The 27,379-nt window shown below is 39.1% G+C and overlaps 1 protein-coding gene across 2 annotated transcripts; it reads left to right on the top strand.

The window, feature by feature from the left end:
- On the top strand, positions 1-26,781 carry PRKCI (protein kinase C iota). 2 transcript variants are annotated; one of them, XM_059855794.1, is made up of 18 exons: positions 1-207; positions 7,283-7,404; positions 11,837-11,926; positions 13,292-13,342; positions 14,555-14,640; positions 15,661-15,801; positions 16,622-16,676; positions 17,194-17,252; positions 17,737-17,913; positions 18,629-18,726; positions 19,485-19,571; positions 20,170-20,305; positions 20,753-20,840; positions 21,770-21,895; positions 21,999-22,078; positions 23,032-23,121; positions 23,450-23,565; positions 24,283-26,781. In XM_059855794.1, the coding sequence occupies exons 1-18, from the start codon at positions 92-94 to the stop codon at positions 24,368-24,370; spliced, it is 1,806 nt and encodes a 601-aa protein (XP_059711777.1). In that variant the 5' UTR covers positions 1-91; the 3' UTR covers positions 24,371-26,781. The 2 variants fall into 2 exon arrangements, with proteins under 2 accessions (XP_059711777.1, XP_059711778.1); XM_059855795.1 differs by lacking the exons at positions 1-207; positions 14,555-14,640 and having other exon boundaries at positions 7,354-7,404.
- The last annotated feature ends 598 nt before the right edge of the window (positions 26,782-27,379 follow it).

Raw genomic sequence — 27,379 nt, 5'->3', positions numbered from 1 at the left:
GCGGGGGTCGCGCAGCCGCCGCCCCGGCCCGCTCCGACCCTGCGGCTCCCCCGCTCCGACCCTGCGGCTCCCCCGGCCCGCCTGGGGGGCGATGCCGACACAGCGGGACGGTGGCGCCGGGAGCACCATGTCGGCTCCGGGCGGCCTCGGGGGCAGCCTCGGCGGGGACAGCGCCCACCAGGTCCGGGTGAAAGCTTACTACAAGGGGTGAGTGCGGGCGCCGAGCCCCCGGGGACGGCCGGGCGGAGAGCAGCGTCCGAAGCGGCGCCGCGGGTGTTCGGGGTACCCGGCACGGGCTCCCGGGAATACTCCTGGCTCAAGCCCTGGGTATGCCCTGACTTGTAGGGGAGGAGGGAAAGAGCGGAGGAAAAACACTCTACGACCAACCGGCCGTGTTGAAATGGGTGTCAAGTGCAGGACTGGTGTCAGGGTTCGGGGGGAAGTGGGATCCTCCCTTCTCCTGGGGTGGTCGTCCGGTAAGCAAGGATGTGCCTGAGCAGCCTCTGCCCTGCTTACCCTGCTTCCCTTCACCCCCAGGCCTTGGCTACCAGTAATAAGTACATATCCCTTCATAACACACGCCAGAATGTTTGGGATCCAGCTTTAGTCCTGGTCTTTCTATGTTAAGTGATGTTCAGGACTAAAGGAAGAGGATGTTTGTATGAAAATTTGCCTCATGGGTTTTTAGGCTGTTTGCCAGGGACCGAGCGATTTCCAGGGGAGTCTGTGAATGGTAACTCAGGAGCATCTACTGTTAATTATACTTCTACTCTTAAAAAAACCCCAAAATACTAGGTGTCTGCAGAAATGGAAATCTGAATTTTCTGGGCCTAATTCAGTGGCTCTCCAGCAATAACACACAGAGCAAAAGAAACGTTCTGTCTTGGATTCACAGCCAGCTATTAAATAGTAACAGTTACAGGACTTAATAAGTTTCAGTGCAAGGGTTGCCAGTAGTTCATTGTGCCATTAAGTTTGAGGGGAGATGATCTAAGCAGAAAACAATGTAGGTTGCATTTTTGGATTTAGTGTGAACACGATGCTCTTGATAGCTTCCTTCCAGTTATATGTGTTAAGGACAAGAAGAGGTGTGTTACATTTTCTGTATTTACTCTCTGCTATCTTTAGCTGTGTAATTTTAAGGAGAGGTAGAGAAACTATGCTGAGTGTTTGGTATTTGCTGCTGTGTTTGGTTTCTGGTTTGTGTCTTCTGTAGGGCTTTTCTTGACTGAGGTCTGTAGAAGTTACTGTAGAGACTGGCACCGTCTGTGGCTTTAAAGGACATGTGAGACACTTGTCAAAGTATGTGAAATTCTGAGCTCTTTGTTTCACAGTCTCTATAATCCACTTTTTCTTAAGGAAGCAAAGATGCTCCTGGCTATTAGCTGGTAGAGGTGTTCATTTGGTCAGACAGTGAACTAAAACAGGAACTCCTCTGGGTGAAAATCCTTTATTCTTCTGCTGGGTCATTTCCACAAGCAATCACATGGATTCTTGCTTTAGCGCAGGGAGGAAGCAGCCCAGTGGGAGTGAGGAAGAAAATCTGCTACATTGGGCAGGAATGCTGGCTCATGACACTGGTAATAATTTCACAGGCACTGGAATGTTTCTTTTGAGTCCTGTCCATTAACTTTTTATCTGTTAATGCAGTTTAATAATGGCATTGAGTCATAGAGGGTGTTGGTTAACCATTGTGAATACCAACAAACTAACAAGCTGAATGCCTTAGTCATGATTTATTTTGAGATGTAGGCAAATTATTCTCTCCACTTTCTTACAACAGAAAGTCTCAAGCCCCTTCTCAGACTTGCACTATCAAGTGGATATCAAAGCCAAACATTTAACCTGCACTTACCCTGAAATGACTCGGAGAATGAGAACTGAATGCTGATACCAAAGGCAGCTTTTTCCCTGCTCTGCAAATAAACTGTCTCGGAGCTGGATCGAGGAATTAATGGGAAACAGTGTTAATCAGGAAGCGTTAATCTCTCCTAATTTCCTTTTAATGGAAGCATTTAAGTGGGTTGTAGAAGTTATTGGGAAAGTCTGGCTGTGAAGGTCTTTTCATCTTCCAAAAAGAGTTTCTGGTTAAAAATAAAAAGAAACAAAAAAACCACCAAGCCTACCAACCCAGCCACTTAGAAGCACAGATTTGTTCTTGAAACGTTTGGGAATCTGATAGTCGGGATACTTGCCTGGGGCAAAGAGCCGAGCCTGAATCCCTGAAACTCGACTGGGTCTGGCCAGGATCCCAATTGCTTTTCTCAGCCAAGACAAAGACTTCACACAGGACCCTTTGAAGAGTCTTTGTTTCATTGAACCTTGCAGTGGTAATTCTTTATCCTAAATTCATGAAATATGTTAAAACAGGATGGGAAATTTTCCTAAAAATGAACACAGATCATGAGAATAAGGGGATGGGGAATTCCCAGGGACTTGGGAATTAGGACATTAAGTGAGCTTTTCCAGGTATTTCCTTCTCTCAGTTAAACTGTGCTTATCTTCCACATAGGATTGGTTGTTTAAAATTCCTAAAATAGTGTTACATATTTTAGAGAGTTACTGTGATCTGTGCAGTGTGTAACAGAGATTCCTGAGGGGGTTTTTAGGAATTCACTTTGTTACTCCAAAGGTGGATTTTTGTTGATACAATAACAAAGTGTAGCAGCTCCGAGTGTATGGCACTAATCAGCATCTGTAATTACAACCATTTCAGCTCTCTGATGATATTCAAAGTTTGCCTTTTGTCTTACCTCATTTGCTGGAGATGCTTTTAGTCAGGTCAGTACAAGAAGTTGATACATCATTCATACATGTGTTTTAGGAGTAGGGAACAGGTAGGAATAATTCACTGCTCGTGCTCAAGGAATCCTGTAGAATTCATGCTGATTTAAAAAACCAAACAGCTATAATAGCCATTTTTCTGTCACGATTAGATCTGCTAGCATGTATTCTTTCAGTGCCTGACATAGATTTTATGCTGGTTCTAGCTGTGTAGGTTAGATTTTTAATAAAAAGGGGTAGATACCAATGCTTTGCTCACCTTTAGTTTGATTTGGGTCAGATGAAGAACACACCTGACAGTCTTCTCATGATACATGGTAAACCTGCTTCTTTTCTTAATTTTTATTACTGAATTACTTTTGTTACACAAGTGGAAAAAGTGTGAGGAGAAAATACATTTTAATTGTAAAACCTCCATGAAGATTTCCAGGGTATTAGTTTCTTACGGATTCTTGAATTCTTGCATAATTTCTTTTTATTTTTCTTTATCTTGGGCACTTTTTTTGATCAATTCTTCAGTATAGCATTTTCTGTTGTCTGTTGACAATCAAGTTCTTTGTAGGAGAGCATTCATTTTAAGAAAACTTTGAATTAAGCCTGTGAATACATTTTCCCCTCTTGCTGTTTCAATATTTATTTTGCTTTCTGACAATGTATTTTTTCTAGAAAAGCAGACTTGAACAGGGGAAAGCAATACTTAAAATGGTTGTGAATGGCAGTGGCTGCACCTCACGGTACAGAAATTACCCTGACACTGCAGAATTCTCCAGGAGTCCTTTGGGGGTTCATTGTGGGGAGCTCTAATTAGACCTTTTCAAAAGCCTTAATGACTGGCCCAGGTGTGTGATGCATGTGTGGATATGTAGGTAACATGTATAATGTGTCTGTACATTTCCCCATGCATAATATGAGATATATGAGGCTGCAGGTGGAAAAGTCTAAAGCAGTAGTGTCTGTTCTTACAGGGTTCTTCTCTCAGGGGAGTTTAAGATCAGAGTGAAAAATGAGGTACAGATACTGAATTGTGTTTAATTGTTGCCACTGGTTTTGGGGTTTTTGTTGGTTCTGGTTTTGGATGGTTCTTTTTTTTTTTTTTTTTTTTTTTTTTTGTTAAAGAGCGTTACAGCTCCTGGATAATTTGTAAAAGAAAGTAAGGAAGGCTGTTTGATCTCAGGAAAGGTGGACAATATGGTCTTCTATATGTATTTAAAATATGTTCTCTAGTGTGTTTAGGTTTAACATTTGCCTTTTCTCAGTCTTCCTAAGATTTCTGTTTTACTGATTCTGATATTTGCAGGATATTGACTCAGACAGGCCTTCTAGTAGAATGAATAAATGATCTTTATTAATATTTATGAAAGATAGAAGTGGTAGCATATTCAGTGAAAGTAATTCAGGACAAGTTCTGTCTCGTATATTTCCATGTTTCCTACTCACAGGTCCCTGATTAAGAACAACTACAATAGTGCTAAAACAAATTGTAAAAGCTCTGCTGCTTCCATAGTAAGAGTTAATTCACACCTCCAGATGTGGTGGTGCAAAAGGTGTGCTTGAATCAGATTTTCTTCTAATTCCCTATGTGTGCCAAGAGGGGACAAACAAAGATATTCATTTCACCTTGGGACAGCTTTGTGACAAACATGCTTATTCCAAGCAGTGTATAACCTTATCTTCATCACAAGGAAAGACCTATTATCAAGAACATTTTACCCACATCTCAGTAAAAGAAAACATTTTGTATCTTTAATGCAAGTCAGCAGGCTATGGTCCATATTCACTTTCCTTTGTTCCTTTATTTGGGCAACTAATTTTAATTTAAAATGCAAAATTTTTTCTCAGTACAGTTTAGCTTTTTCTTGGCTTGAGTGAGTGCAGCTTTTTCCTAACAAAGGCATCATCAGTGCTGTGTTGAGGGCAAGAAGTGTGGAGACACAGAGGTATGACTGCAGAACCATTGTGAAAGTGAGACCTGTGTCAGCAGAAGTGTCAGGGTCATCAGGGGAGTTCAAATGGCAAAATAAAGTAGTAGGGAGACCTGTAACCTTTCAGTTCCTGTGTTATGTAGATATTGCTTGTGGAACCTTGTTTATACTTGACATCATCTTTCTCTTTTAGTATTGCTGTTGGCTAGAGTTCTCTGAAAGACTGATTGCTGTCTGCTGTAGCAGAAGAGATATTCCAAATTATTTGGTAACTCTTTGATACATATCCTGCTAGAGGTATTAGAGTAGTAATTTAAAGAACATGCTTATATTCTGAAATAATTAAACTCTTCTTTTTTTCTGAAGCAAAACTGGTGTGCTACTTAAAGGTATCAACAAGGAGTAGGAGTTTGGTTTTTTTTTTCATTTGTTACTGGCTTTTACTTTAGAGATATGAAGAGATTCCAAGGCTGTTCAGTACATCTTAACATTGTGATTTTTCCTTTTTGCTGCAGTACAGATAAGTCTATTTTAAGTGAGCTTGAATCATCACATTTGAAAATGTGCTGAACAGATTTTCCTAATATATATATAATTTAATCTTCAGTTTTTGCTGAAGCATCAGTGATTAATCTCTAAGAGTGTGATCTGTAACTTTCTGCTTTTCTGACAGTAGTAGTCATTTAACAAACTCTACTGGCTAGTTCAATCCCAGAAAGCCCTGCAATGTAAATATATATAAATAGAAATACTTTGGCTTCTCAGCACTCTTCAGAACTAATTTTTTTGTTTAAGAACATATACCAGAGTGGATATATCTGTGCTAAAATGTGAATCAAGGAAGGGATGGTAAACTTAGTGGAGCTGCTAACTAAGCAGTGCCTGATTTCCTTCCCAGAAAAACAGGAAATACAGGTTAAGGCTTTGCCTGCTAATCCAGGCTTGCTGTGTGGTGGCTGCTGTGTGTCTGTGACAGCGTCATGCTGTCAGATCCACCTTGTTGTCATTGGGCTCCCAGCTGGTGTTTTGGTAAAAGATGCAAAGGGAGACCTTTGGGTCTGAGAGAAGAGTTTGCTGGGTTGAATGGATGTGACTGGTGCTTTCAAATAAAGCCTCATTTGCTGTAAGTGACTGTGTCTAGATATCAGGGTCCAGTTGTTGTTTGTTTTGCATTTTGTCTCATGTGGAAAGAACAGGAGCGATTCCTCTCCCAAATCATGTAGCAGCTTTTTGACTGCTTTATTCCGATTATTGAAGAGATGTTGTGTTTATCCTGGGCACACATCTGCTGTATTTCCTGGAGTCTGTCCCCTAAGTAAACCTAACCCAACTGATGATGCTCATAAATCCAGAAGCTGGCTCTCTGTTCTTCCACAGTGCTTAGAAATTGCCAGTTGATTTTATTCCTGCTGCTGCTCTCAGAGGAGCCTCAGGCAAGCAGTTTGGGTTTTGTGTGCTCTCTGCCCCTCCTGAACACTGCTCCGGTTCCATAACCACAGCATTTTATGTTAAGTCACCTTCTTGATCTCAATCTGCCCATGCACATGATGATTTAGAGATATTTAACTTGCTGCTTATGTACACTTCAGTCTGGTAGGAACCTTGATGGGATTTCTGACCAGATAAAAACTCTGCTGTTTCAATTTTTTTTTTTTAGCTCCCCCAAGCAGTCCTGGGCACTGGCACCCGCCAGAGCAAATCCAGCTGGGAGAGGTTTTTATGGGAAGATTAATCTGGTAGCTCAAACATGAATTCTTTATGCTATGTTTGAGGAGTGTGTTGTAAACAGCCTTCATCCTTCCTCTAAATGTGTCCCCCAACTCCTTTGGGTAAGAGTCTGAGCCCTGTCACCTGTGCCCCTTTAAGGCCCAGCCAATACAGTGGGCCAGCATTTTTTGCTAACATATTAAAACCAGGTTAACTCACTTTTAATTATCACAGAAATACCCATTCTGCATAACAGTAAAGCAGTACATTTCGATTCTGAGTATATGGCTCTCTGTCAGCCTTCCCTTTCATTGTGTGATGCACCACTCTTTTTTTAAAGGCACTTTGAATATTTGCACATGCCCCCAAATCTGCTAGGAAATCTGTTTAGTATTTGTCATTAATTTTTCCTAACATCTACACAATCTAAATTTAGTTGTAGTAGATGTATGTGTTTTTACATTTTGATACTAATAACTAAATAAGTGTTAAAGAGGAGGTAAAACCAGAAATATGTTTTGAACATTATTCAAACATTTGCAGCATTTAATTCTTGAGTTTCCACAGGTGAAAGAGATCTAATTTCTCAGTGTGGTTAATGTCTGCTGCAACTCACTTCGTAGTTACTTATGGGCATAAAATCTGAGTTTTTCTGAAGCAGGTACCTGGAGGATTAAATGTCAAGTAATACAAATCACCTGGAGCCCGACTTTGCTATAAGAAGGGAACTAGGTACTTTACTTTAACATTTTGAATGGAGCTGCATCAGGGATGAGGTTAATATTAGTGATGTATGGAAGGTGTTGGAGATGATGATCAGTGTTATGTTTTGTGGAACAGTTTCTGAAGCTGATTTTTCTCTTTCCCAGGGACATCATGATAACCTATTTTGAGCCTTCCATCTCCTTCGAGGGACTGTGCAGTGAAGTTCGAGACATGTGCTCCTTTGACAATGAGCAGCTTTTCACCATGAAGTGGATTGATGAGGAAGGTAAATCAGTGCTCATCAATACATTGCTCACCTTCCCAGCTTTTCTGTCCCTTTCATCTTTTCCTTTCCCTCTGCCATCATAAGATAAGTTTACAAATCATAGAATAGAATCTCACTCCAAAAATAAGTTATCCAATGCCTTCTTAAATAGAGCTTAATGAAGAGGTATTTGTTTCACACTACTTAGTGAGTAGCTTGCTCTCTGTCTTTATAAACCAAACAAGACCTCAGTGACTGTGAAAATGTTAATTAAGTGTTAGGATTTCTTATGAAGGCAACAGAAAGTACTCCTTTATAATGACGAAGATTCATTTTATATCTTATATTTTTTAAAGAGTTAAACAGACATTAAGTTATACAAATTGCAGTCTTTATCTAAAATATTGATATAATTTAATGTATAGTTGAGTTGTATGTGTAACCAAAAACATTATATCTCAAGTGTTATTATCAACTGTTACTTCAGCAACCTAAAGTCTATTAACTTATAGCTAATAATAAAACTTCTTCCAAATACTAATGATGTGTGGTTAACTTTTCATCAAAGTGCAGTAACAACCCTGACTGAGAACTCATCTTTAGGCTCACATAATCCATCTTAAAGTTTACCTTGGATGAAAAAAGTCCAGAGTCTGTTCTCCCTGTTAACAGATATCATCCACTGCGCTGTTTGTGTACAGTAGTAATTTTTTTTGAAGGTTATTTGTAGGTTCTGTTTTCTCAGTGGAATTGGTTCATCCCATACATAGGTTTTGAGCTACAGCTACAAGGAAGAGCCCTCTGAATTATGAGATTGCTGTGGAGTTATTTTAGCTGATGCAGTACATAAAAGGCTGCAGTGTGCAGTGATTTGTTGGCTGTGGTTGGTGTTTGCATGCAGCCATCAGCATAAATGGTGCTTATGGAACTGTTTCCTCCCATTTCAAATTGGGCTACTGCCAGTTTGTTCAGCCTAAAGCTAAACATGGAGCAAAGTTGATTTTTGGAAGTGCCATATAGGCAGGTGTGTTGAAAATTATGTGGTCTTGGGAGTCTGAGCAGGTGGGGTTTTTTCTTCTCCTCATCATTCCAAAGTTATTTATACCAGGCAGATGCAGTACAGTAAAATGAACAGTGATTATGACTGAACTGTGCAGCAGAGCTACTGGGAGTTGAACATTTACTTTATTATATACTGGCTGTGTTGTTTTATCATCAGGAAGATAATGGACTCCTCACTGCAGTGGAGGAGTCTGCAGTGTCAGTCATAGCAGGAAATATATATATATTTTTAATAAACATTTCGTACTGATTTAGTAATTTACTTGAAGCCACAGTTTGTTCTGTCTCAATTTCAACTGTTTAATTAGAGATAGGTTTACTTAAAAAAGGAAGGTTGTGGTTTGCCTGAATTATTTTCATGTGTCGGTTTTGATTTTCACAAGCAATCCATGTTTGCTTTAATCATTAACTTACAGTTTAATGTCAGTGGAGAAAAAGTTAATCTACCAATGAGGAGTGTGTTTAAAGCAAATCCTCATGTCTTTATTGTGAATAATTCCTGCATGTATAGTACATGGCTTCTTGCCAAGCTCCCAGCCTCTTCTCTCAGCACTACTCTGTAGTGTTTTCTGTTGATATTCTTTCTAGAAACCTGTTTTGCTTTACTGGAAAATGCCTCTATCACATTCTCTCCACCAACCTGGGGTTCACTGTTTAACAGCAGCATGAGGAAATGTGTGTGCTGTGGGCTGGTACTTGTTACACTGTTACTCATGGTTTTTATAGTCTGAGAGAAGATAAAGGGTCTGGGGCATCACTACTTCCTGACTAACTGGATTTCGCTGGACACTAAGGTTTTGATTTGTCATATAGTAAATGCCTTTGCAAGATGAGGGCTTCATGTGTAGCTACTCTGATTTCATAGAGGTCATGGCACACAAGATATATTTTAGTGGGGTAACTTCCAAAATCTTCAGATACAATAGGAAAATAGAACGAACTTGATTTGATTTTAGACAAATTTCTATTTTTTCCATATATGGTCAGTTCAGCTTCACTCTGCCTTCTGGAACATCCTGTGGGTTGGACACTGGCCTTGTGTGTGTCTTCAGTCTGTTGTTTCTTGCCATATTACTCAAAAGTAAATATTTTCCTATGCATCCCAGCTGTCTTTAGCTGCAAAATTTGTACTACTCAAGCCTGTTGAGAGAGATGTCTGTAAACCTTCTGTTCTGAGTTTGCTTATTCTTGAGACCCTCTTTTGCTTCTACCAAAAGGAAACACAGAACTGTTTGCACAGGTGTCAGAAACAAATGAAGAAAAACTGGTTTGTTGATTCTCATAGTGAGTTTGAGCAAATACAATTGTTCCTTCTCCTCCCACCCTGCTCTGCACAGTGTGAGTTTGTGCTGTGGGTGGGCACTGTGGTGTCCAGGTGTCCAGCTGTATGGGGAAGTGGTTTGGTGGACAATGACTGGTGGCTTCAAAGACTCATCTGGAGGATTTTGATGTGCAGGAAACAATAAAGACAGAACTCTGTAAAAGGTCCATTTGCATTTATTATTTATATTTTTTGCAATAGCATAGAATACATAGAACCACAGAATGGTTTGGGTTGGGAGGACCTTAAAGATCGTTTCATTCCACCCCCTGCCGTGAGCAGGGACACCTTCCACAACCCCAGATTGCCCAGAGCCCCATCCTGTCTGGCCTTGGACACTTCAGAGATGGGAGGCCAGAGCTTCTGTGGGCACCCTGTACCAGGGCCTCATCACCCTCACAGGGAAGAATTTTTTCCCAATATCTGATCTAAACCCACTCTCTGTCAGTGTGAAGCTGTTCCCCTTGTCCTGTCACTCCATTCCTTGTAGACAGTCTCTCTCTCTTCACATTCCTTGTTGGCTCCTTCAGGTCCTGGAAGGCCACAATTAGGTCACCCCAAAGCTGCTCCAGGCTGAACAGTCCCAACTGTCCCAGCCTTTCCTCATAGCTGAGTCCTCCATCCCTGTAATCAACTCGGTGACCTCCTCTGGGCTGGCTCCAACAGGTCCATGTCCTTCCTGTTCTGGGGGAAGATACATTGGAACAAGTGCATTGTAATACATTAGAAACAAAACAAATTCTCTGGAAAAACTTCTGTGGGGTGAGTTGAAATACCTCCTGCTGCTGGGTGTGTGGTGTGTGGTTGCACTGAAAAGCTTTAGCAGTAGCTGTATTAATTTAGATGCCTTGCAGTATAAAACACAAAGAGAATAGTTAATGGTCTGTTGCTTGTGAACTCTGACTGTGGTATTGACTGAGGACTCAAAGCAGTAAAACTTCCAGACTGGATCCAGTTTAGCTGGGATGGAAATGATTCTGCCTTCCTCAAGTTCGGTTACCCATAACCAAACCAGTTTGCCACTTAAAGACATGGAAAGTAGTATTTCTGTTAAAAATTGGGAATATGGAAAGGCAGACATGCTGTATGGGATTTGGGCTAAAAATAAATTTCTGCTCATGCTGGAGGACAAGCAGAGATAAATCCCTTGTTCTTGCACAGAACGTTTGTGTAGATGAAGAGGGGGGGAAAAAGTTGAGCTAATAACTAGAGGTATTTTCTTTCTTTGGGGCAGTGATGATTGAGACTCAACATTGTTTTAAAAATGTTTCAGTTACAGTATTATTTTGAAAAAGGCTTATTCTTTTACGGGGCTAATTTTTTAATAATGTTACTAATCTGCATCCAGTACCAAAGAAAACAGAAAAGCTTGAGAAACTTTATCATCAAGGTTTTGGTATGTAATTTAGTCTGCACCATCACAAATGGTCAACAAAACTGCAGTTGTTTTATCAAAAAAAGTAAGAAACAAAACCAGCCAACTCCCACCTTTCTTTTGCCTTGGTGTCCTTTCTTTAAGGAATTATATTTCAAATAGTTGTGTGAGTGTGAAAGTAGTAGTTACAAATCAGAAAAACAGGGTGTTGCACTTAGATTATGTTATTTGTCAAAAGTTTCTATTGAGGTTTGTAGAGAGACTCGAGCTCTAACTGCTTTTGCAGCTCTTGGTGCAAGTCTTGGCAGTGCTGAAGCAGCTGTGGAAGTAGAATTGACAATTTTAATTTAAAAATCCATGAAATAAAAGGTAATCTTAGAAGGCTTTTAGGTGCTGGAGTACAGCCTGCACCTCCTGTACTGAAGTAATGTGTAACCATGCTTGTAGCAATGATGTTTTGTTGTTATGATCTGCTTGCCTCTTGGGAATATCCCATATTTTTTTTTCCCTGAAAGAACTCAATATGATTCTATTTTCATATGTACTCTTTGAACAGTATTAAGAATAAATACTACCACATTTGAGAATATTGGATTTTTTTCTCCAATAATTATCCTGTGAGCTACTGTGAACTGGGAACTACTGAGTGGTATGGAACTGACTGGGTTGAGTTTTGTGCTATTTTCTTTCCACAGGAGATCCATGCACCGTTTCCTCTCAGCTGGAGTTGGAAGAGGCCTTTCGGTTGTATGAACTAAACAAGGATTCAGAGCTTCTGATCCATGGTAGGTGAAATTTACTGAAGTTTCCTGCTGCTCATGTTTGTACCTGTGAATGAGTGGAAATCTTACTTTCCATTCCTGTGCCTTTCACACCCTTCTCCCCTCAGGCCTGTGGCCATCCTGTCAAGGGATGCTGATGACCATTCACTGTGCTTTTAGCTCTTCTTTTTTAAATCAAGAGAGGAAAAAAATATTTTGCTGTTAGTTTATTCATGAAATCCAGCCTCTGTTTCTTCATTTATTCAGCCCAAGTGCCTTCAGTCACTTGCTGGCAGCGAATGGTAGAAGTGATAAAGTACAATTTATTTATTTATTAGATTTATATGTTGTCCTGAAGTTGATTATGAATAAGTGCTTTAGAGCAGCATCTCTATTAGGGAAAAAAATTAATGAGCTCCATTTGTGATGGCGAATTAATGAAAAGTTTTTTTCTAAAATTAAGTACTTCAGTTTTAAACTTAATAGTATCATGCCCTTGTTTAATGTGTAGTTGCTCAGTTTTTATTATTCAGGGTTATATGCCTATTTTGGCAGCTTCTCCAGAATATTTTTCTAGCTATTTGTAACTTTTTATCAGTAGAAGGTCAATTTTGGTTTAATCAGAGATTAGAGCAGAAAAGTCATCATTATGAAGTGTTGGTGTGTTACACTAGAGTCTCAACAGGCTCCTTCTCTTAAAAAGATGCAAAATATGTAGTTTATCATCAGCCCATTTGAAAGGAAAAGACAGCTTTCTAGCTTCCCACAGAGTTTTAAAAAGTGGAAGAATATAATCCATTTGTAGATAGATTTCACTGCTTCTGTGCAGATCAAATTTTTCATCTGCCCTTTCTCCACTAATTTTTGTTTTGATAAGCTTCTGATTAAACTGGCACCAGGGCTGTCTGTCCACATTTTTTATACTTCTCTCTGATTACTGAAGCCAAATAAATTGTAAAAGATGGGTAGTATTACTGAAGCTAAATAAATTGTGAAAAAAAAACCAAAACAAACTTACGTAGTCAGCATCCTCTGTAACAGTTAGAACACTGTCATATAAGACATTTTTAGTATTTAGAAATCTTGACTAACTGGGAAGATTGGCCGCATGAAAAACCAAAATCATTACTTTTTCTAGTTACTGTCTTTAAGAAATGGCTTCATTTATTCTGCCTTTTGAGTGTATTTCTCATGTATGTCACTGCTATGCTGAGTAAAAGGGGTTTGTGGTGGTTTGCAGCTCACCTGTTCTGAAAGAAGGTTTTGTTGAAGTCTAGTCAGTGCTGTTCTCTAGATGGCTGAATGCCTTTCAGGAGTGTTGTATTTAACCCAAAAGTTTATTTTCTGTCTGAAATGAAAGCTAATCAGAAGTTAATGTCTTTCCTGCAGTGTTTCCTTGTGTCCCAGAGCGGCCTGGCATGCCTTGTCCAGGAGAAGATAGTAAGTAGACATTTCAGCTAAGAAATACAGAAAATCAGCTCAGATTTCCTTAGCAGATTTTGATGTTGTTTTGTTTGGCATACTGCACGTATAAATAATGTAAATATGTAAAAATCAAATATTTAAAAGGAATAGGAAATCTTGCTAAACTTAATGTTTTTCACTTCTGAATCATTGTTAATAAGCATTTCACATTCCTGTTAACTACCCATGTCACTCTGCTTTCCTTGCTTTTGCTTCTTCATTCATGACAGTTTTTTATCCTTTTCCTGCCTTTTGGGGATTTGCCAGATTGCTGGCTGACAACTGTGAGCAGAGGCTTGTAACCAATGATAATGACTCGTCATGTCACTATTTACAGATCTGTGGTTAATTCATTTGAAATTGATATTTAGGTGCTATCAGGAGGATTCTCCAAAAACCTCCGGTGTGTTAACTGTTCTAGACATTAAACAGGTTATTTCCCTCTAGCCTTAAAGTTTTATAAAAAAGGGTGTGTCTGTTATGCACACAAGCATCTGTCAGCATGGTTTCCAAATCTCTGACCAATCCAATTGACGTGTGCTTGTTTAAAAGTTAACTTGGGCAGAATGGGTAATGCTGGTTATCTGAAAAATGAGGTTGCAGACTAAATCAGAAGGAGATTTACAGCTCAGTGTAGTTTTTCATATCTCAGTTTTCAGTTTTGGTTTCTGACATGGCTCAAGTAATGAAAAATGAAGTAATAGCTAAAAAAAAGAAAAAAAAATAATAGTGGCAGCTGTGGATTTAAAACACTGGAGGATTTGTCAAGCAGTCTTATAAATCAGGACATGCTCCCAATTCACCTCCCTTCCTCCTTTCCCTTCCCTGCAGCTTCTCTCCAAGTTGAGCTGAGGTATGTGTATACTTTGCACACAAGTGCAAGTGCAATTGCACTTGGACAAAAGTCCAATTGTTTGGACAATTTACCTTCTCTTGACTCACTCTTCCTTTTAACTTAAGAAAAATCAGAATTGATTTTGAGTTGATCAGGATATTCTACTTCAAATGTTCTCCAAATCTTAAAAAAAAAAAAAAAAGGAAAAGATACTTGCAGCATTCCTCTGTTTCTGTAAGGAGCAGGAGGGAAACTTTACTCTGTGAGTTACTCTGCACAAAAACCTCCAGGAGAAGATGATGTAGCTCTGTGTTTGTATTTGTCCGGATATAATCCTGTGTTTTTCCTCTTAGAGTCCATTTATCGCCGAGGCGCCCGCCGGTGGCGAAAGCTCTATTGTGCAAATGGTCACACTTTCCAAGCCAAACGATTTAACAGGGTGAGACTCTTGTTGGGTACTTAAAGCCACGATACAGGGATGTCTTGTTTTCATAATGATGATGCCACTGCCTTGAAAAGTTATCAGGTAGTTTTATTTTCATTTTTGTTGTTTGTTTATACACTTCTGGTAATCCTGTATCTTCAGGAACCTTAAGCAATATAAAATCATCAGGAACTTGAAATAGAAAAAAACCAAAACAAATTGTTTGCAATTCACTTTACATAAACTCTGAAAGCATAATGTCAAAGCTCCTGTGTTCCCTTAAAATCTTTCCAGAGGGCAAACTGGAATGTATTAGATGGCTAAAAGTAGATACTCAGTTTTTCAACTTCTGGGAGTAAAATGGTCTGAACTTGCTTATAATGCACAGACTTTTCTTTCATGACTTTTGAAGGAGAAAGCTGAGATGTTTCTCCAGGCAACCTGTTTCTGGTGCCATGTAATCAACTGAAAATAACAAACCATTCAGAATGTTTTCAGGAAGCAAGGGTCAAATATAATTAGCTAAGGACCAAGAAGACTCTGCTGTGTTTAAAAACATCAACAGCAAAAACCAAACCCAAAATATTTGAGTAAGTCAGGTCCCTTGACAGCTTCAATAATCTTTCCTTCTTCTCTAAGCTTAGTGTATTGTGTGCTTAATGCTTGAGATCGTCTCCACTAAACTTCATCTTTAGCATCCTCATGTCTAACTTCAGCTTTTTTGTTGTTTTTTGACCTCATCTGGGTTAAAGGCTGTCAAGGCACCACAGTTAAATTAGTTAAATCCACTCTTGCCTCCATAGGCACCCAGTTTTCATGGATCTTTGGAGTTTTGTGAATGTCCTTCAGCGAGTGGTGACCTTCCCATTCACATTCTGGTTGTTTAAGGTGTTGAAGCTTCTGCTCTCCTGCCTTCCTCTGTAAGGATTCACCTACAGAGAAAAGAGGAGATGAGCTTGGTTAATGCATGTCTGCCTGGATAGTTTTATTCTTCAGTTTTGCTCTTTATTGAGTTTGGTTGGGTTCTGGTTGCAGAGAGCTCACTGTGCCATCTGCACCGACCGGATATGGGGCCTGGGGCGCCAGGGCTACAAGTGCATCAACTGCAAACTCCTCGTCCACAAGAAGTGTCACAAACTTGTCAACATTGAATGTGGCCGACACACACTACAGCCGGTAAGTAAAACTGACCTGATAAATTGTCTCAAAAAAGAAGCAACCAACCAATCAAACAAATAACACCCTCCCTCCCCCCATTTGCAGGCTGCATTTTTCAAACTGCAGCCTGCAAATAATCACAGTAGTTGAAACATAATTTTTATGGTTACCATGACTTTTGCAAGAAAGTTCGGGGTTCACTGAGCAAAATTGCAACTTCTAGCAAGACAGGAGCCTAATCTGCACATCTGACGTTATTCCCCTGGTCACATTTATCCCATCCTTCGCAGGGACATTCCATAGCATGTATATATGTACACACTATTTTACGTCTTCAAAATGGATAGGTGGAGTAAATTCTTTAAATATATGATGGATTATTTCCCATTTACAGCAAAAGAATAGGAAGACCAGAAATTTTGACTTTTCTCCCAAGAAATTCAATCATCTTCAATTCTTAAATTCTGAGAAAAATTGAGATTATTACTACTCCTGGTTTAATAAAGCAGACAGCTTTAAGTCTATATTTTGGGAATTCTTTTGACTAATATATACTGCCAAAGGACTTGAGTTTTTCTATCTCACTTCTCATATGCTATATTTATTTCTCTTTTGTCACTTCTGCAGCTTCTGGAAACATATCATGACTTCTAGAAAAGAGGGAAAATAGAGAGAAAATAAAGAGTGTGGTTGTTTGTTTCAGTAACTATGTTGACTAATCAAGTTAAAAAGTAGCTAGATTATATTCCTCAGGGCTCATTAATTTCATTTATTGATTCTAAAATAATGTGTCTGACACTTGGACAGTTTGTTACAAAAATTCTGTTTATGTTTGCAGGAACCAATAATGCCTATGGATCCATCATCAGTGCATTCAGATAATGTAGAAACAGGTAAGATCAATAATGTTTTTCTTTAAATTACTGTAAGTTGCTGAAAAGTAAACTTAGAAGTAAAATTATTTTAAAAACCCTTCTTTACTTTTTAATAGAGTAAGAAAATAAGGCAGTTTCTTAATGCTAGGGGGGATATAAATATAAAATTACAGTTTTCCACATCTTACCAGTTTCAGAAACCTGACTAAACAAAGAAGAATTTATGCTGTCAATTATATTTAGTAAGCTGAGTACTTCAAATGCTGTGATCAAGCAAAAAACCTAGAACCAAACCCTCAACAGCATTAGCAGAGCTTCTGCTGGAATGGTGGCCAAATGTGTTTATTCTTGTGGCAGGCAGTGTGGTGGTCCTAATGCCAACCTATCCGTTTTGAATACGTGCAATAGAAGCATTTAAACTATGTTTCTCTGACTGATAGAAGCATTTAACTGTTTCTCTGACTCTGGAAATTCTAAGGCAGAAGAAAATCCTGTTGTGTTGCATCAGTCTAATAAATTGTTCTTGCACCTCCAGTGATACCATACAATCCCTCCAGTCATGAGAGCCTGGACCATGTTGGTGAAGAAAAAGAGGTAAAATATCTTATCCAAGCTAACTCTGTACATAGAATCACAGAGTATCTGAAGTTGAAAGGAACCCATGAGTATCTTCAGAGATCTTAAAGCCTGTGTGTCTCAATTTCAAGATTTTAGTAGTTTAATTTGTCACAATTTGAAAATTAGCATAGAGAGCACATTTGGGTTGCTCCTGAGGTGTGTGCATGTGTGGCTTGCATGCTGCTTTATTTTGAAATAAAATAAGATTGATTTGAGATGTGCTTTGATTGAGAAAGTGTTCTAAATTCTCCCTGTTTGGTTTGTTTCTTATCTGCCAAGACTCCTTGGCCTCCTTTGTTTCCCAGCACATTCCTTTCTCGGACAGTACAGTCTTAAGATAACAAGTGTTAATTGAATTACTTGTTTATTTTAATTTTGAAATGTTGTTTGAAATGCTGACTTTTGCAGTTGCTGACACTGGCAAGGCTGCTTCCTCATTTCAATGCATCTTTATCCACAGGCAATGAGCATTAGGGAAAGTGGCAAAGCTTCCTCCAGTCTGGGCCTGCAGGATTTTGATTTGCTCCGGGTCATTGGAAGGGGCAGCTATGCCAAAGTGCTGCTGGTTCGGCTGAAGAAAACCGAGCGCATTTATGCCATGAAGGTGGTGAAGAAAGAGCTTGTCAACGATGATGAGGTGGGCAAGGTGTTCTCAGTCAATTGGGCAACTCTTCCAGACTGCTCCAGTGTCCTCCAGGAGGTGGGAGCCAGGTCTGGGCTGCAGCACTCAGTGAGAATTCTTCATGTGGCTTCTTGTACCGCTCTATAGGAGGTTCACAAGGCAGGTAGCCAGGTGGAGTCTGATTTTCATATGTTCAAGTCTGGGTTTTTGTCACAAAGAAATCTCACCATGCTAATTTAATTGCTTATTAAATCAGACCCCCATCTTAGCAATTTTTGCACAGTGATTAGTGAAAACATGTCAGAAAGAGCACTGTTAAACTGCTAAATACTTCTTGTTACTGAGGATTTCCCTTAGGTTTCTTTAGACTACTCTGAAAATACTGAGTGACTGTGGCTTGCTGTCCAACTGCTTCTGCCTTTATTTCTCAGTCTACCATTGATTCCTTGGTACTACTTTACATTTCCCTGCACCAGTTTATCTTTTATAGATCAGTGTGTTTTCATTCCCAAGACACTTACACAGTGAGGCTCAGAGTAGAGGACATCCAGGAAATGAAAAGTATGCTATCAGCTATTGCTTCACATTTCAGCACTATGGAATATTTCATTTCTTGCAAGTAAAACAAGGACAGCAAAGCCCTTGAATGTCTTTCTGCTAATTGTCATTAATACTTGACCTAAGAAGTGCAACAATTCTTTTCTGAATGTCACTTTTCTTCAAAAAATAGGATATTGATTGGGTTCAGACAGAGAAACACGTCTTCGAACAGGCCTCAAATCATCCCTTTCTGGTCGGACTGCACTCTTGCTTCCAGACAGAAAGCAGGTAAAGGTCATAAATTAATAACAAAATAGTCTTAGTAAAAATGTTTCATCCTATCTGGCACCTCAAAGGCCTAAATGTACAGCATAAAGTGTTAGGTAGCAAAGTCAATGTTTTGTAAATCTTTGTAGTATTTTGTGACCCAAGTGCCATGTGCATCTGAGGTTTTCAGATGGGGAAAATGTAAAGTACTGGTAGATGTGCTGGGAAGGATTCTGGAGAGGAAGAGAAGTGCATCTAGTAAGAAATAAGGGATTGAGAATATGTGATAGAAGAGAATGTAAAATGGAATGAAAAAAAGGCTTGAGGAGATGAAAATCAAAAGTATGAAAACCAAGGAATAATTGTCTCAGACTTGCCTGGATTCTTTGAAGACAAATCTGTGAGTAAGACTCAGAAAATAGACTGTGAGTTTTCAAAAAGAAAACCAAGTAATAGAGATGAAAATTATTATTTTTCTATTCTGTAATAGAAACTGTGGCTCCATACAGTCACATGTGTAGTAATGACGAGCAGTACCTGTAATGGATGAGGAATATGGGAACATTACATTCCTTTAGCAATGAAGAAATTATCTAGAGAAATATTGTATATTTGATTTTTAACTTTGAGAATTTATTCAAAGGAGGGGAAAATGGTAAAACCAGCTGTGGTTCCAGAGGTGGGAGGAGTGGAATGGGCGTTGTTCTATAGCAGACCTGTAACATCTCACACCTTTTAGCTGTGCACACAATCATTGGTAACAATCCTGTGTGTTCCAGGTTATTCTTTGTTATAGAGTATGTCAATGGAGGAGATCTGATGTTCCATATGCAGAGGCAGAGGAAGCTGCCAGAGGAACATGCCAGGTGTGTCTCATTCCAGATTTCTTGCATCAAAACAGTGGTTTTCTGACACAGTGCAGCAGTGCAGAGATTATAAGGGATGAGCCAGCAAATCCTCTCCAGATGTTAAGGATTTAAGAAATGTGAAACTGCATCCTCCTTTTGCTGCTGCAAGCCACCGTGCTTTTGTTTCAAGAAGGAACTGTAATAGGAAGCATTTAGATGCTGTTTGCATTGGCATTGTTCTGTATGACTTCAGTCTGCTATTTTTTTTTCTAGAAGAACAGTTTTGTGGTATTTTTTTTTTCATATCTAATGATATAAATGTGTTTCTTGTACAACAACCACTACCAGCTGTCCAGGCAAATGCTGAGTTCTTGGTGCATATGCTTAATCTCAGATGGTGAGATAAAAGAGATGATTGCAGGAGACATTACTATTAACTAAAGACAACTTTTGAAGTGCATAGAAACATTTGTATGCACATATAAACAATTTGCCACTTCTCTGTGTAAAAAGAATAGAATACTTGAGATTATGTATAGAAAATATCATACTACCAAGACGGTGTTATTGTGCTTTTGGGTTTTGATTACTTAATCAGTACTTCTTTCTACACTAGGTTTTATTCTGCTGAAATCAGTCTAGCACTGAACTATTTACATGAGCGAGGGATAATCTACAGGGATTTAAAACTGGATAATGTGCTCCTAGATTCTGAAGGGCATATTAAACTCACAGATTATGGCATGTGTAAGGTAAGATGTACTTTCTTGCTAACCAGAAAAATCAACAATTAAGAAATTTTTCTAAATTAAAAGATGCAGAGCCTTTAAAAGTGAAATTTCAAGATCTCTCTTTGTACATAGTGCACACAGGCTGTATATTCATTTCACTTCCACATGTGGAGAAAAGGCAAATACCAGAGTGTACAGACTACACTTACATAAAGCACCTGGATCAACTCGTCTGGGAGGGGTTGGCTGAAATAGTCAGGATAAGGTGATTTCAAAAGAGGTTGAAATTATCAGTCACTTGTTCCTCTCTGGATTCTGTGGCACTGCCCATTTCCCCTGGGAAAATTTTTGTCATTACAAAGACACTGGAGCAGGCTTTGACTTTGCCATGGTTATTCAAGACTCTGCTCTTAGCAAAGGAGATCTTCAGTTAACTGTAAAGTATTTTCTCCCCATCTTTTCCTAAAGGAGGGTCTGAGGCCTGGTGACACAACCAGCACATTCTGTGGGACTCCAAACTATATTGCACCTGAAATTCTCCGGGGAGAGGATTATGGTAAATGGAATTTCTTGTTGCTACTTTCTAACTTTCGCCTTATCTCTTCTTATTGGAGTTGTTTAAGCAGTAGAAAGTAAAAATCTCCATTGGACACATGATCAGTCTTGATTCCACATCCTGTCTGAAGAAGTAAATAAAACCTTCAAAGGAGGAGCAGAAAACATCACACAAAGCAAATGAGAGATTCTGCACTGCACATTTTAAATTCTTTTGAACGGTCTTGAAGAATAGCTTGAGTCTTCCAAATTTATTATTGTTTATAACTATTTTAGATTCTACTAATGATATACTTGCAGTCTGGAATTGTGTTTGGTTTTGGAGCTTTACATTTGGCAGCAATGATAGATTAGATACAAATTCATTGCAGAAAGGCCTAGACAGTAGATGTCCCTTTATGTATTTTTTTTAATTTACCATCTTATTTCAATCAAATATTTCTTTCATGCTGGCTTCAGATACTCCTGCTTATCACAAACTTTCTAGGCCAGCCAGACTGTATCAGCCCCAACCTGGCTACTGGGATTTCCTTTAGCAGTGAATAGTAGGGGAGATATGCTTTGCTTCATGAATGACTGACTTGCTGCTATTAAGACTTACACAATTCTTCCTTGGCCTTATCTCCCACCCTGGATAATGCACTGTTGGTTAGTAATGATCAGGCTTAAATATTATCTAAACCTTGGTTAAGGGCTTAACACCAACCTTCAACCTCTTTGCATTTCCTCTGCACAGCATCTCCTCCTGTTGTGTACATAATGATCCACATAATGTCTGCTATAGTCCTTATGTCCTTTATTCAGCTAATTGGAAAGACTGGCACTACTTACATTTTTGAACTTGTTCTTCTCTGTCTGTTTCTAGCCCCAGAGGTGTTGTTATTTTTGTTGTGCAATATCTCCAGAGGTGTTTTCTCTCTTGAATTCCAGGCTTTAGCGTGGACTGGTGGGCCCTTGGTGTGCTGATGTTTGAGATGATGGCGGGCCGGTCGCCGTTCGACATTGTTGGGAGTTCTGACAACCCTGATCAGAACACAGAGGATTATCTCTTCCAAGGTAAGTACCATGAGTGGTCCTACACTTCAGTGCTTTTCTTCTACTTAGCCATTAAACTAACTTCAGAGACGCAAAGGCTGATAGGAGCCTTGTTTTCTTGCAGTAATTTTGGAAAAACAGATCCGAATTCCCCGATCCCTCTCTGTGAAAGCAGCAGGTGTTCTAAAGAGTTTCCTTAACAAGGTAAGAGCTGATGTACTTTATCTGCCATATACAGAAACAGGATAGAAAAGATGAGATCCTAAAGCAGAATTTCAATGGGGCTGGGGGCCCTATTCTAGATACTTCTCATAAAATCTGAAGCTCCTGGTTCTCAGACTGGGATTATGAGTAAATTCCAAAGTGAAAGGCATAGAAATGCTCCAAGTGATTTCTTTAACCTGGAGAATTGAACAAATTTACCAGATTTAGTTTGGTTCTGAGAGAAGCAGCTTAGCAAATCATTTGTACAGCTTCTGATGACTTCCTGGAGGGAGATGCAGAGGCAGGATGTGCTCACTTTTTGCTGGGGGCTCTCTGAGAGCCAGAAGGTGCACGTGTGGTAGTGGATGATGAGTCCAAGCACTTGCTGGCTTTTAGTGAGTGTTATGTGACTGGGAAGAAAGAGATACAGGAGAAACCACTTTTGGATAAATTATTCTAAGGAAGTCACACCATTCACTGCACACTGTTACAGCTCCCTGGTAGTGTGAGAATGTTTGTACCTGGAGATGGAATTGTCTTGTTAAAATAAGCTTCTTTCCACAATATTTACCAGGAGCTGTAGTTACAGCCCCAGTGTGATCTCCTGGCATAATCTGTTCAGGGAAGAGCAAGGGAAGGTGGGGGGAAAGATTGAAATTCGTTAGTAATTCTAACCAAGCCTGCTCTAAAACCCATTGAATGTTTAACAGGTCTGAATGAAAATTAAGAAAATCAGCATAGTCATTTATATAAAATTTAGTTAAAGGCTTCCATATATTCCTCCCTGTTTCAAAGGGTAAATTGGAGCAGTTTCCAAAATAAATAATGCTAATTTAGTTCTTCAGCATTCCTTGTAACTCTGGTATTTAATTTCTCATGGGATTTGGAACATTGGCATTTTATTCATGTGTAGGCTGTGGCATTCATTTAGAAATATTTTCTTCTTTGCACAGGATCCAAAGGAACGCTTGGGCTGCCATCCTCAGACAGGGTTTGCAGATATCCAGGGCCATCCCTTCTTCCGTAATGTTGACTGGGATCTGGTATGTGAATGCCACTGCCCTGGCTGAGGATCTTTGCATACAGTGACAAAGTTGTTTTGAGATTGACCATGTTGTTTTGAGCCTGACAAAGTTGTTTTGAGCCTAAAAGAGGACTGTAAGCTCAGAAACATTAAGCTCTTAATTGATATTGTATCAAAATTATAATACACAATCTTTTTTCCCTTTTACACACAGTAAATGCAGTAGATTATTAGAATGATTGTAGAAAGTATAAAAAATAAACTTAATAGTAATTTCTAGCCTTGTTTAAAAATAATTCAATAGGTTTTAACTCATTCTCAGTGTAACTAAGTGCATTTATTCTTAGATGGAGCAAAAGCAAGTGGTGCCTCCATTTAAACCAAATATATCTGGAGAATTTGGTCTGGATAACTTTGATTCCCAATTCACCAATGAACCTGTGCAGCTCACTCCAGATGATGAGTAAGTAATGTAAAATTTAAGAAGTTCAGAGAAGAGAAGAAGCTTTTTTTTAACTTGTTTGGGTGTTTTATATTGTTAGTAGTCAGGTGAGATTATCCTGGCTGAAAAGCCTTTATAAAATGCATGATAATGTGCTTGATTTTGGTAGTGGATTTGTGGTTCCTTGCTCTTGAGAGGCCCTGATTTGGGATGAGGAGGGAAGGACCTTTCTAGTTTGATTGAGCTGCTCCTGTTCAGATTTTAGGAATTTTTATAGGGTTTTATATAACATTCACATAATACATAAACATAAACAGTGTATATTAAATGTTACCTATGCAATCCAACTTCCTTCCTCATCCCTTTCTAAATGCAGACTGTACAAATTATGTTTAGAAAAGTTGCTGATGCAGGTGCAGTATCAATCACATCCTAATGTTTTCAGATCCTTACAAAACTGACTGTTTAGGGCAAGTTTAGAAACTGCAAACCTTGCAGGCTGCTTTGTCGAGTTAGTGAGTGAAGCCCAGTCCCTGCTTTTGAGGGGTTTTGTGTTTTGGTACCATTATTGGGGTTAAAAGAACCCAGTGGCAACTGTAAAGGTAGAGAGGGACACAAGAGGGAAAGGAAATTTTCTCAGCTGGAGTCTACTGAACAGTTTAAATTTTAAGTCAAACTATCAGTTAATGTTATCTTTCTAATTTTGCTCAATTAATGACTGTTTTTTAATCCTAATAGTGATATTGTGAAGAAGATTGACCAGTCTGAATTTGAAGGCTTTGAATACATAAATCCTCTGTTGATGTCAGCTGAGGAATGTGTCTGAATTCTCCATTTCTGAACTGTGCCAATTGTTACTCCGTTTTTTCTGCATGGATAAACATCTCTCCATTTGGATGCACTTGCATAAAATGAGTAACTCAATATCCTGCCCTTGCCACCACCTAGTGTGAATTTTCTTTTTGTATTGATTGTTGTCCAGGACAGCTTGTTATGCTGAACCTTCAGCTGCCAGATTTAAAATGTTAGAACTTTCTAACAATTTTGCCAAATTTGAATTTTAATACAGGAGTTGGTCTCTGGGGCTCCTGACTGAACAAAGGGTCTGACTGTATAGTTTGCCAGTACAGTGTTCTGAGCAAGGAAGGGTTTTCAGTGCTTAATGAAAACAAATTGCATCAGGTGATGTTAGAAATTATCCTTCAAGGATTTCAGATTTTTCAGCAAGATGAGTAAGAACTTATCACTTCTGTAGTTCCAAATCTCTTCTCTCTGAACATCTGATTTTCCTGTTCTAGACATAGAAATTAGAGCTTTATTTGTGCCCTTCAGACTGAAATGACAGCAAGGAGAGCAGATATTTACACTGAATAGGTCAAGACTGGCTGCTTTCATGGGGAATATTGATCCTACCCTGAAGGAGACTATTAACTCCATATCAGAATTGTTAGACTTTGCTCCAGCACTCTAGGAATTCTACACTGATGCAGAGAGTGCCTTCCTAGCCTGGTCCTTTCAGCAAGGGTTGGACATGGCATCAAGTGTCAGTTTAATGAAAGAATTCAGTTTGAGAAGTTAAAATCAGTACAGAGTAATTCAGCAGTAATGGGCAGCTAATACTAAACCTCATCCTATTTATTGCTTTTATACTTGCTGTCTTAACTGCATCAGAAGTGCACACGGTACAGCCACAGCCTGGAAAAGGGCATTGGTTCCTTTTTTGTCTTACTGCCACACTGCTGAGAATGAGTTCCACTTTGACAGTGGAAAAAGCATATCTAGAATAAAATAGGTGCTGTCCACAATGACTCCCTTAACTTCTGTCCTTAGAGATGGTGATCTGTACTCACAATCAAACCTGAAATGTTGGTAGTAGGCTCAAGGAAAGCAATTGAAAGAATGGGTGGAACTAGGACTAAGAAGTGTGTTTCTTACATTTCATGTTAGTAAGCAGTGTAATATACAGCACAGATAATTCTTATTTTTAATGCTAAAGCAATAGTTATGAATGTGTTGGGCTGAAGAAATGCCAAATGTACCACTTTTTTTAATTATTATTGTTTTGGGGAAAAGGGATTAAGAGACACTGAGGAAAGGAATCTGTGTTATGTAAGAGCTGTAAGAGAAGATAAGCATCACTGAAAGCAGATCTGAGAATCTGTAAGCACAAGTTGGCAAACATTACCTGAAGCTTTTAGTAGACTTTTGCTTGGCCAGTGTCTTTCTGTGAAAATCCTTGTATGGCAACACTAATTTCATAGCACAAGTTTTCTGGTGTATGTCTGTTCACTTCCATGTCAGCTGCAAGCAGAGAGATTGCACAAATCCACACTGGTGTCATAGTATGAGATTTAGTTAATCTTTTTCTTTGCAATGTGAATAGGAGACTCTTTAGTATTGGACTGAGTTTCCAAAACTGAGAAGTGATTTGAGTGGCTTCAGTTTCAAGGAAACGTTTAACTTCTCACTGTTAAAAATCAGGTTTCCTTAAATTCAAGTTACATCTTTTCAAATGTAAAATACCAGAGTGAACCTTCCTTTTAAAGAGCAGCTAATGGGGTCAAGTGAACTGCTCTACATGCAGTTTGGAAATGGTGGTTGTTTAGCCTCTGACTCCTGTACCCACATAATCAGTTTAGACATCAGGGCATAACTGGTATTAAACCTGGGAATCATTTAAGGCAAACAGGAAAAGCCTTGTCTCTACAGTGGCATAATTTCCTACAAGGTATTAAGGCTTTATATAAGGAAGGACATTTCTGCCATTCATCACAGAAGAGTAAAGCAAAAGTTAACTTTTTTATAATGTCACAGAAAAAATACTTTTTCTATTTACATATCTAACCATTAAGAATGTTGCAAAGTGACAAATATCTTAAATTACAGTAAATCCATTTTTACACTTTAACTTTCTCCAAAGTGCCATGACATTAACTGTTATTTTTCATTGTTAAATATACAGCAACTGTCATAAATATTCAGAAGGGACATTGGGTGTAAACAGTCCAGTGCAGTAGGTTTTGTTTTTTGGAAAATGTGTCTGCATCAGAAGCATGATGTATTTATGTGGAGTAACCTCTTTTTTGTACACGAGTTGGATTCCTATGGGTGCTCTGCTAGTTCATATTGTCACTACTTTTTTCCTGTTTCATGTGGATTATGGTCTTGAACGTTGTTGTGTAATCATTCCCTTTATTTGTGCACACTTTTTACTTTAAATAAAACATTTATATTAGACCTCTGTGTGTTAAAATCTCAGAGAAATACTGTGAAATGCTGGTCTTTTCTTGGGATCATCAGGTGGCCCTTTTAAACTATCCATATCCCATGGGAGCCTTGTTCTAATCTTTTAATTTCTTGTAGAAAATTGCACTGGGATAGGCCACAGCAACCCAAGAAATGCCTTTCTCACCCTGCATTTACCAAACATGTCTGAGAATGCAGGTTCTGCACCAGCATCATTCCCCAGCCTCATGCTCATCTTGTCCTTTGGAAAAAACCATCTTTGTAGGTTCTGGCTTTCCTTCCAACACCAGCGATGAGACAAAAGCAGTGAGGCATCAGTCCTCTGCACAGAGACAGAAATCTTAAAGGAAAGTACAAAATCTACTTTAGCCTGCTCATCCAAGGGCTCTTTCAGCTGGAACTCGTACAACGTCATCTCAGCTGCCAGAGCTGGGATTTGGAGTTCAGAGCAACACTCTCGTCTGCTGCACTTACTTCTGCATGATTTATTTCTTTGTTTCTTGAACTCCTCCCCTGCATTCTCAGATTTCTGACACAGAGGGTGACGGCACTTAGCTCATACCCTGCCACAGATGCAGTGGTTTAATTT

The sequence above is a fragment of the Haemorhous mexicanus genome, chromosome 10, assembly GCF_027477595.1.
Source record: "Haemorhous mexicanus isolate bHaeMex1 chromosome 10, bHaeMex1.pri, whole genome shotgun sequence".
Lineage (NCBI taxonomy): Eukaryota > Metazoa > Chordata > Aves > Passeriformes > Fringillidae > Haemorhous > Haemorhous mexicanus.
The sequence above is the reverse complement of the archived record's forward strand: the minus strand, read 5'-3'. Positions and strand labels throughout refer to the sequence as shown.

What these genes read in the sequence shown, in the direction of transcription:
- PRKCI (XM_059855794.1), top strand. Translation starts at nt 92, where the DNA reads ATGCCGACACAGCGGGACGGTGGCGCCGGGAGCACCATGTCGGCTCCG. An exon ending in GTGAAAGCTTACTACAAGGG is followed by an intron (nt 208 to 7,282) that starts GTGAGTGCGGGC and finishes TCTCTTTCCCAG; the next exon opens with GGACATCATGATAACCTATT. An exon ending in AGCTTGTCAACGATGATGAG is followed by an intron (nt 17,914 to 18,628) that starts GTGGGCAAGGTG and finishes TTCAAAAAATAG; the next exon opens with GATATTGATTGGGTTCAGAC.